Below are 10,180 nucleotides of genomic sequence, written 5' to 3'. Positions count from 1 at the left end.
TGCTCTGTAGCCATTAGAGCCCATTTTCCTGCAATAAATTCACTTGCTTGTGGCATGGCTTAGCCTAGCACATAAGGACACTTTTTCTGAATCCTTTCCACAGCTTTTCCTGGGCTGCCCATAGGACAGAGCAAGCTACCCTCCAGGCGTGGTGTTTCCCATGCTGAGCAGCATGGTCCCATAACTGCTGGCTTGCAGTCATGTAATCTGCACTTACAGTTAGTCCTTGCCCACCCCAGACCCCTGAAACAGCTTTGTTTTTGGCCGCATTACCCGTTGGATGGTGACTTTGCTTTTTCTTTTCATTTTGCACCTCGTGGTGAATTTAATCAGACTGAAATTATATGGAACTGGAAATATTGGGGTACCAGGTCTCAGGACTAGTAGGTGGTATTGTCAGCCCACCTCTCAAACTGCAGAGACCGCTCACCAATCACCAAAACGCAGCCTCAGCCGGCATTGGCCAGCAGCTCGGGAGAGCGAGCGGAGGTCCATGTTATGGCAGTCTAAAACCAGAGGGAAATTCGAGGAGGAAAACAAAGGCAATCAAAGTTAGGATTGCACCCCAGCCTTGGGGCCAGCCATCCTATGTGTGACTCTGGGAACGTCAGTGAGCTGAGCCCCAGTTTAAAATCTGAGCACAGCTCTGCAGCTCCTAGTGTTGTCCCGGGGAGGGATGGCAAGTTGCTCCATCTCATCCCAGAGAACCAGGACAGCCTGGTCCAACCAGGCATAGACCTTCTCCCCTTTCTGCCCAGCCTCTCAGCAGGAATAGCTGCATCCCTCCTCTTGTTCAGGTTAATAATATTTTAGAGATGAAATCTTTCTCTGTGGGCAACCTCCTTCAGGCAGAGATGCAAATGCTCATTAGCTTTCTTTCCCCATCCGACCTTCTGAAATTTTCCTGTTTCTTCTCTGGATGCCTGGCCCCAAGTGCTTTTGCAGGGATCAGACTTAGCCATGCTGGGAAATTTCTGATAAACGCAGGGAAGTCTCTCTTATTTATGAGTGGGCTGAATTTAGGTAGCAATGCCCCTAGCTTGTCCCTCCTTCTTCTGGCTGATGCTGAACATGATTCATTCCTCCATCTGCATCCACATCAAAGACAGATTGTCATTGCCCTGCTCCAGCCTGGATAAATAGATATCAAGGCAAGCCAAGGTATCTGCCTGTCTTTGCAGTCAAACCTTTGATCGCTTACAAGCCCTTGGCATCAAATGTGTCAGAAAACAACCACAGCAAAGATCCTGCATCTCCAAAAAGGGATGCAGGGAACAGGATATTTTGGCATCTCAAAATTCTCTCATTCCCAGGAAGCTGAGCCAGTTTGGGATGAAGCAGTATCTCCAGAGCTGCCTGCATGAGACGTGGTCCCTCCATCGCTGGGGTCGCACGGGAGCAGGAGGCTGAGGCCAGGGGGAGACCGGAGCTGACCCCGCTCTGCCCTCCCGAGAGCCTCGTCCCCACGCTGGCCGCCTCGGCGCCCACGAGAGGTCCCACGGGAGGCAGACGTGGGATAACCTGCCGCAGGAGCTTTCACTCTGACGCGAGGGGTTGGTTTAAACCGGGGAGTAAGGGAGCCTGAAGCATCCCCCAAGGACCTTACCTGCAGCGCTCGATGCTCACAGTACATCTCTGGCTCATCCTCACAAGAGGATGAGAGTCCGAGAGTGGGTTTTTTTGGGGGGCAGCCTGCAATGAAAGCGCCCTGACCTTGCCTGTATTTTGACCATCTCCTAGCATGAGTTCAGTTGCCGTGCAAAGCGGCCCGTCCGCCCTCGGCTGCGCTTGGCTTATTGCTCTCCGTTCATTCGAGCTCTTCATCAGTTTAGGGCCTCTTCAAAGCCCACGTTTGCTCCCGGGGGCCCCTCGCGACAGCAGACCCAGGCGCAGCGGGACCCGAGGGGCTCTGCAGCCGCCCGGCGGGAGCCTGAGCGGACGCCGCCGGAGTTTCCAGCCTGTGCCATCGGCTCGGCAGATGGAGCTACTTCCCCAGGTGGCGGCCGCACGGGCGGCTGGCGGGCAGCGGGGTGCCGGGCTGTGGGGCCGGCGGAAAGGGCAGTTTCTCTTCTGTCCGCTCGGGAAGGAGGAGTGCTTTCATATACGAGGACGCGAGCAGGATTTTCCGCTCCCAGCTCCTACAGCAAAAGAGCTATGGAGGAAACTCTGCTTTACTGGCAGTAACGAGGGTCTGGGATCCTCTGGATAAGGAAAGCCCCAAGGACCGGCTGCGATAAGATCCCCAGCAGCTGAGGATGGGGGCCAGCAAGAGCCTGCCCCAGGCCTTTCTCCTCGCTGGAGGCACCGAGAGTTCCCCAAAGCACCGGGGTGACGGGTGCCCCGTCTCCCCCCGCACAGACCTCGGGGCGTCCCCGGGAGCGTCCCCGCCTGCGTCCCCCCCCCCGTGATTATGCGTTAAGCCGGGCTGTCGTTGCAGCTAATCTGCCGCAGCTTGTGCGATGACCTTGGCTCTCCCTCCCGCCTTGTCCGCGGTGATAGCAGGTGCCTCTTTTGTCATCTCATCTAAACGCGGGGGAAGGGGAAGGGCGAGCAAACCTGGCCCCAGAGCCCCGCGGGGACCAACCCCGCACGACGGGACAGCCAGGCCCAGCGCCTGCGTGCACCAGCGGGCTGTGGAAAATGGTAGCTGGTGGGAACCCACTTTTTATTTTGGGTGTGCTTTCGCTTAAAGTCCCATTTTAACCAGTTTAAAAAGGGGTAGTAAATGATTAATCCATCGCTATAGAATCAGGCAGAGCAGCGGTTTGTTTGTAGCTGTGACTTACAGCGACCCAGGAAACTTTCTGCTGGAACGTGTCATATGCGCTGCCTGCGAGCGCCTGAGAGCAACTTGAAAGTGTTTGACAGCCCTTTAGGAAAGGAATCTTAATATAAAGCCGGATCCCTTTACTTAAAGATAGAACTGCTCCCTCAGGGGTTATTTTGCTAGTGATGCTCTCCTGCAACGCCCTGCACCGGCAGGCAGGTAACTGGGAGCTCCCGCACCTCACTGCGAGCCCGGGGAAAATGGGTCTGAGGAGTCAGCTCTAAGCTGGGATGCGGGCTGAGACCTAACACACTCGTGCCAGGTGATCAGCGGAGTGGCTGGGGATAGCTGTGACCTGGGAGGGGCTCTCGGGCTAGGTTGGCCCAAGGGTTTAGGTGCGTAGCGCCTCTTCACGTTGGCCGCCGCCTGCGTTTCAACCCTCGCAAAGCTGTTTAAGAGAGTTGAAAGTCCTGGCCTGTTTCCTGCACGTGAAGGTGCCAGGTACGTCAATGTTTAATCTGTGCGTGCCAAAGGCTGCCCGGCTCCTCGGAGCGAGGAATGCCGGCTCCGCTCCTGGGGGACGGGAATACGCCGGGGCGCATCCAGCTTTTGCACCCTCGCCTTTGCAGCGGATGCACCTTGCCCGGCTTAATAGAAATATTCACCGGCGCAGGGAGCCTTTGCAAGGACCGGTTGAATATTCGTGGGGCAGAGACACCGTGACGCCAGCACCCAGGGGATGGCGCGTGAAGCTCGGCGACGAGGAGAAGGGCTGGAGCCAGTCGCCGGGTCTGCGACGCGGCCCGCGTGCGCGCACTTGGGCAGGGAGCCCTCTCCTTGCCCGGCCTCACCCTCCATCTCTGCTGTCCCTCCCTGCCCGGGACCTTCCTCTCCCAGAGGGCCAGGCTGCGAGGAGGAGGAGGAGGAGGAGGAGGAGGAAGAGGAGGAGGAGGAGGAGGAAGAGGCAGGGCCAAGGTGGGCATGGGTTGGGATGGGGGGGGGCTGCTCAAAAAGCTGGGAAACTTTCCACAGATCCTTTATTCTGCAGGATTTTTGGAGTTCTGATTTCCTGGTGGTTGTTGTTGCTGTTGTTGTTTAGTAATAACAGTAAAAAAAAAAGGTGGTGACACTTGGTACTGAAAAGCCTATTTCCTTCGCTCCTTCCTCTCCTTTTTTTCCCACTCCTGATTATGGTGAGGTTCATCCCAAAGGCCGTTCGCGTTTCCAGTCCGCCCGAGGAGGCGGAAGAAGGAAGGCAGCCGAAGGAGGAAAAGCTCCATCTCCAGTGCGTCAAAATCTCTCCCAGCCAGAAAGGGTGTTTTTCGAAAACACCAGGGTTTCGCTGGAAACAGCCCGAGCGGCTGGAGCCGGGCCAGCGCCGGGGAGCCTGCCAGGTCCCGGCACGTCCCCATGTATGTGTGTGTATGCGAACCCGAGCCTGCTCCCCAGTATTTCCCCTGTCCGACACATACAAGCAGTCCCTGGATCGCCGTCTCTTCAGGGCAGCAGCCGCTCTTCTCCTCTCCAGAAGCCCAGCGTCCGGCACGCCGAGTCCCCTGGCCAGGGCTCCCCACCACACAACCGGATGCTGCAAAACATCCAAAACAAGCTTTGCCCGGGAAAGCTTTTATCCGTTCCGGCTCTTTTTCACAGCAAAGCCTTACTCACCCTGAGAGCCCACCAAAAAAAAGAAGCAGGCCGCTCCTGTCAGCCATCAGGAAGTGGCTGCGATCGATACCCACCTCCATGACCTCTGGTATTTTTAGTGGCTCCCTGGGCAGCTTATCATTTCTGTATACTTAGCTACTGATGTCACGGCGGCCCGGGTACGTACCGCGAGGCATGCATTGCCTGGCACGGCTCGGCCGGACAAGCTGCCTTGTTTTCATCTTCTCTCCCTGCGGGTTATTCCTGCAAGTTTTCTCCCCGTCAGACGGGGCAGAAGCTGCCCTCAGGGGAGCCCGGGCGTTCCCGACGCTGATTGTGTTTGACAAAAACAGTAACATTTGCTTTCTTTTTTTTTTTTTTCATCCAGATGAAGGGAAAGACTGGGTTGGAGATGCCCTCAGTCCAGTGAGAGGGTTTAACCCTGCTGCCTGCCTCAGTTTCCCACGCCAGCCTTCGCCCGTCGTTTCTGTTGGTATTTGGCGCTCTTTCAGATGTTGCAAGCCGCGCGGGGCCAGCTGACTTGGCGATCCTTGATGCCGCTGGGATGAGTATCTTATTATTGTGCCTTTGCCGGGAATAGAAGATTTTTAGTTTTAATATGGTCCTTGCTGTGTAGTAATTGCAGTTTAACCCCCCCACCCCACCCCAAGCAACCCCAACCTGTCATCCAGCCCTGTGGGATCGCAGTGCTGCAGCTTCTTGACTCTGTCACTAGCCAGACGTGGGGCCTGGGTGTTACGGGAACTGAATTAATGCATCAAATGCAGAACTGCAGCCAGATCAGATGCAGAGAAACATCCTCTTCCTCTGCAGCCAGGATAAGATGGGCTGTCCCAAAGGGACCAGCTCCAGACATGCAGCCGACAGGCAGCCGAAGGGCTCTGCCGTGTCTCCCTGAAGCAGATTTGGCTGCAGACGGCTGCCTGCCCCAACACGTGCGTGTCCCCACGTCACCGCTGCAGCTCGATGAAGGAGCAAAGTGCAGGGAGATAAAACCTTGGCTCCCCTTGCTGCAGCACCCAGGGAGGGTGGTGGGGAACCAGCTGGCATGGGCTGAACAGCTTGACATAGCATTTCCTCTCTGAATTCGATGCAGAGAAGTAGAAGACAGATGGGAAAAATCTAGCAGGGCATACACTTAACAAAGCATTTAAATCCAGATCAGTTCTTGGCTTCCAGACTGAATCCTCTGGTGCCAGCCCCTCTCTCTGCTTAGAAACCCCTGTTCTCCTCTGAGCTCTGGTCTGACTTTCATCCCCTTGTCCTTGCTCAGTGGGACACAGTGAGGCTGCAGCCAGGAGAAGCTCACGGGAATCCTGGCATAGACCAGCCCTGAAAAAGCTCAGCTCAGCTCAGCTTCCAGTGAACTGGGTGTAATAGCACATAGCAAACGGCAAAGCAAGCCAGATCTGCAGAGCTGGGGAGGTTGCAGGTCTCCAAACAAGAGGCAAAGAGGGAGGACCACTCAGAAGATTAAATTTCAGTGTATATAATCCTCTGTTTCATAAACCAATAGCACACGTGTGAGAGGCGGGGCTTTGATGAAGAGGCTGTGACCACCTTGATACTGCATTTTGGCTTTTCTTTTCCCCATTTGGAGAAAAAAATTAAGCAGCAAAGTTTCTAACCAGGAGGTGACGCTTCTGGGGCATAATGGAGAATCAGATTACTCACCGTGCGGGAAAACATGGGACTGCTCGAAGGGGGAATGTCAAGGAAACCCATCTTCCTGAAAACTTCACCCCGGTGAAGCAGAAGCCCTCCAAGGAGCTGAAGCCCATGCTCGGGGCCATCGTGCTTGGCCTCATCCTCTTCATTGCTGCCGTGGTGGCCTGGTGCTACTACACGGTGTCCCTGCGGAAAGCAGAGCGTCTGAAGACGGAGCTGATGGACCTGCGGCCGGACGGGTTTGTCATCAAGAACCAGAACGGGGAGGTGGTTTTCCGACTGGCCTTCCGGTCGGGGAGCCTCGACCTGGAGTCGTGCTCCAAGGAGGGAGAGATTTTGAGCTGCACGCGGTCAGACGGGGGGCCGCTGAACTTCTTCATCCAGACGGTGAAGCCCAAGGACACGGTGATGTGCTACCGCGTGCGCTGGGAGGAGTTTGCGGCCGGCGTGGCGGTGGAGCACACCATGTTCTGGGAGGATGCCCACTGGTACGGGGGCTCGGAGATGAGCACCCAGCACTGGCCCATCCGCCTCGCGGGCTACCAGGAGCCCGTGCCCTACGTGACGAGTGACGTCTACTCCTTCCGGGACAGCTTTGGGGGCATCCTGGAGCGCTACTGGCTCTCGTCCAAAGCGGCGGCCATCAAGATCAACGACTCCGTGCCCTTCCACCTGGGCTTCAACGCCACGGAGCGCACCCTCTTCTTCCAGGCCCGCTACAAGGATTCACCCTACAAGCCCCCGCCGGGGCAGCAGCCCTTCCCCGAGCTGAGCTACCGGGTGTGCGTGGGCTCGGACGTCACCTCCATCCACAAGTACATGGTGCGCCGGTACTTCAACAAGCCCTCCAAGATCCCCTCCGAAAACGCCTTCCGCTACCCGATCTGGTCCACCTGGGCCCTGTACAAAAACGATATCGACCAGGATAAACTCCTGAGATTTGCAGAAAAGATTAAGAAGTACCGTTTTAACTGCAGTCACATTGAAATCGACGACACGTACACGCAAGCGTACGGGGACTTTGACTTTGACCCCATCAAGTTCCCCAATGTGACGGAGATGTTCACAAAACTGAGGGAGGATGGGTTTAAGGTGACCCTGTGGACTCATCCTTTCATACACAGAGATTCCTCCAATTTTGGGGTGGGGATTGAGCGGCAGCTGTTCATCAAGGAGCCCTCGGGGCGGCTGCCGGCCATGGTGGAGTGGTGGAACGGCATTGGGGCCATCCTGGACTTCACCAACCCAGCGGCTCGGGACTGGTTCCAGAGCCACCTGCGACAGCTCCGCCACAAGTACGGCATCTCGTCCTTCAAGTTTGATGCCGGCGAGACCAGCTACCTGCCCAAGCAGTTCAGCACCTTCCGGCCGCTGTCGGACCCCAGCATCTGGTCCAGGCGCTACACGGAGATGGCCATCCCCTTCTACGAGCTGGCCGAGGTGCGAGTAGGCTACCAGTCCCAGAACATCTCCTGCTTCTTCCGCATCATTGACCGTGACTCCGTGTGGGGCTACGAGCTCGGCCTCAAGTCCCTCATCCCCACGGTGCTCACCATCAGCATGCTGGGTTACCCTTTTGTACTGCCGGATATGATTGGAGGAAACTTCCTCCCTAACAAGACAGAGGGTGCAGTGGAGATCCCAGACCGGGAGCTGTACATCCGGTGGCTGGAGCTGTCGGCCTTCATGCCCTCCATGCAGTTCTCCATCCCGCCCTGGCTCTACGACAAGGAGGTGGTGGAGATCGCGCAGAAGTTCACAGAGCTGCACGAGTCGCTGGTGGCTCCGCTGCTGCTGGAGCTGGCCGGGGAGGTCACGGACACGGGCGACCCCATCATCCGGCCCATCTGGTGGATCTCCCCGCGTGACGAGGCCGCTCACAAAATTGACTCCCAGTTCCTCATTGGGGACACCCTCATGGTGGCCCCCGTGCTGGAGATGGGCAAGCAGGAGCGCGACGTCTACCTGCCGGCAGGCAAATGGCGCAGCTACAAGGGGGAGCTGTTTGAGAAGACCCCGGTGCTGCTCACAGACTATCCCGTTGACCTGGACGAAGTTGCCTATTTCCTCTGGGTTTCATAATAGACTCCTCCATTGGCTTTGCAATAGTCTCGGGGATTTATAAACCAAAAGATTTAATGACTTGGGGTTTTGATAGTTTTTAAAATAAAAATACCTTAGTATCAAATTAGAAGTAATCCCTATGACCTCTATTTTGTGTGGCAATGGGTGCAGAATAAATTAGTCACTAAAATATATTGGGTGGATGTCTTGGCCTTAGCAGTATGATAAATACAACAAATAGCAACACAGTTTCTGCTTGTTATTGGTTCCTGGCAAGAAATGACATGCACATTTCAGTTTTGTAAAGGAAATTGAATGGGCTCTATTTTAATCCAATTGTGTAGCTGGTTCCCTGAGATATTTATAACTTTTCATTTTTTTAGAGAAGGAAGTAGTTGGAGTAGAGTACTTACTTAAAAAAAAAAAAAAGCGGTCTGTGATTAACCTAAAGAGAGAGCGACCAAATTTTCAGATTGCACTTCTGATGCCTGCTGATGCAGTAGCAAAGGGAGATCACATTCCCCATGGACTGAGCAAGTAGAAATAAACTTTAGCACTCAGTAACGCTGTGACAACCATTTTCCCTTCTTCACTAGGAGAAGTTATGGAGAAACGTGTCTCTAGTGTTGTTTCACTGAAGCCTGTAAGCATATGCTGAAATCTTACTGGCATCTGAGATTAATCCAGAGTGAGCCCACCCCAATGAGCCACTGATCCATGGAAGCTTCTCCACGTGTTTCTCACCTCTTGATTGCATCCTTGCCACTGCTGTGGGGAAAAGAAAAATTCCCTGGAGAAAAAGAAAAAAATTCCCTTGACATGCCTGAGTGGCCTAGGAGAGCCCTGGGGTCTCTGGGCATGATGCTCCTTCCCAAAATGAGATACCGATTCCTTCTCAGCCACCTCCTTGTATGTCTGCTCTCTCCTTCACTTAATTGGCTCCTTTGACCATGCAGAGCTTCACTGTTAGCGTTGGAAACATCTCGTGATGTCCAACACAAATAAGCCTGTATGGGGAAAAACCCATGACATGAAAGAGAGTGGGGTGATGCTGGCCACAGCCTGTCTCCCCCGCTCCAGCTGCTGGGTGCTGGCAGCGCTGGGGAGGGGGTCAGCAGCCATGGGCTAGAGCTGCACATGGCTCCAGGGCAGGAGAGAGCCACTCTCCTCAGGGGCACCCCATACACCCGTCCCCTTCCTGTCCATGCCCTGTCCCCCAGGGCAGCCCCTCAGGGCTCGGAGGCAGCAGACACATAGCCAGCACCATGCGGTTTGGCTATGCTGGATGGGGACCAGGTGCTCCCGGCCCCCCAACACAGCGATAATGCCCATCCCTATCTCGCATTAATGCCAGGCTCGGCCGTCCCTTGCAGCACGGCCCCATTGGAGCATCCATCCAGTTCAGTGCTCGGGCGAAAGCTGCTCCAAAACCAGCTTGGATCTGGGCGGGGGGGGGGAGGAGGGGGGAATCGGTGGTTCTGTTATGCTGCAAGGACCCAGCATGGTCATCACTGCAAAAAAGCAATGTCAAGTGACGGGCTGGGGATGAGCCAAAATATTTTCTAGATGTCCCTAAGGGCAAGGTGAAAAATTAACTCGCGCCACTCTAACACTATTACAGGCATGGCAACGGAGGGAAAAACCCACCGAACCCTTTAATCCAGGAGCGTGAAAGGCAAAGCTGTGCTGTACCTTACAGCAGTCCTTAAATGGACTTTCTTTGGGTTGTTACCGTGGGCTTCCTCCCACCCCAGGAAAGTGGTTTCCTCCCAGAGGATGAGCCCCACTCTCGGCTGCTGGTTTGGGGCCATCGGCAGCCAGGCTCTGGGAATGAAAGGGTCCGGGTAGGCATCCTCCCACACCCAAATCCCCATCCCTTTCTGTTTTTTCTGCTAGCGCCTTTGCTCGCTGTCTTACACCCTGCGCAGCAGGGGCTGAGCCGAGCCGCGGGCTCCCGTGGACCTGCAGCTCTGTGCTGGGGGGGTCGCACGGGGCCACCCGAGCCAGCGGCGC

At 55.5% G+C, this 10,180-nt stretch overlaps 1 protein-coding gene across 5 annotated transcripts; it reads left to right on the top strand.

The window, feature by feature from the left end:
• The first annotated feature begins 2,771 nt into the window (after positions 1-2,771).
• LOC138064669 (myogenesis-regulating glycosidase-like) lies at positions 2,772-8,723 on the top strand. Of its 5 annotated transcripts, XM_068928328.1 has the most exons (4): positions 2,780-2,986; positions 3,966-4,179; positions 4,803-4,979; positions 5,957-8,504. In XM_068928328.1, the coding sequence occupies exon 4, from the start codon at positions 6,089-6,091 to the stop codon at positions 8,183-8,185; it is 2,097 nt and encodes a 698-aa protein (XP_068784429.1). In that variant the 5' UTR covers positions 2,780-2,986; positions 3,966-4,179; positions 4,803-4,979; positions 5,957-6,088; the 3' UTR covers positions 8,186-8,504. The 5 variants fall into 5 exon arrangements, with proteins under 5 accessions (XP_068784426.1, XP_068784427.1, XP_068784429.1 ...); XM_068928325.1 differs by having other exon boundaries at positions 2,772-2,986; positions 3,966-4,593; positions 4,803-8,723; XM_068928327.1 differs by lacking the exons at positions 2,780-2,986; positions 3,966-4,179 and adding an exon at positions 3,710-3,742.
• Positions 8,724-10,180: the final 1,457 nt, after the last annotated feature.

The sequence above is a fragment of the Struthio camelus genome, chromosome Z (assembly GCF_040807025.1).
Source record: "Struthio camelus isolate bStrCam1 chromosome Z, bStrCam1.hap1, whole genome shotgun sequence".
NCBI lineage: Eukaryota > Metazoa > Chordata > Aves > Struthioniformes > Struthionidae > Struthio > Struthio camelus.
This window is presented reverse-complemented; position numbering and strand designations above follow the sequence as displayed.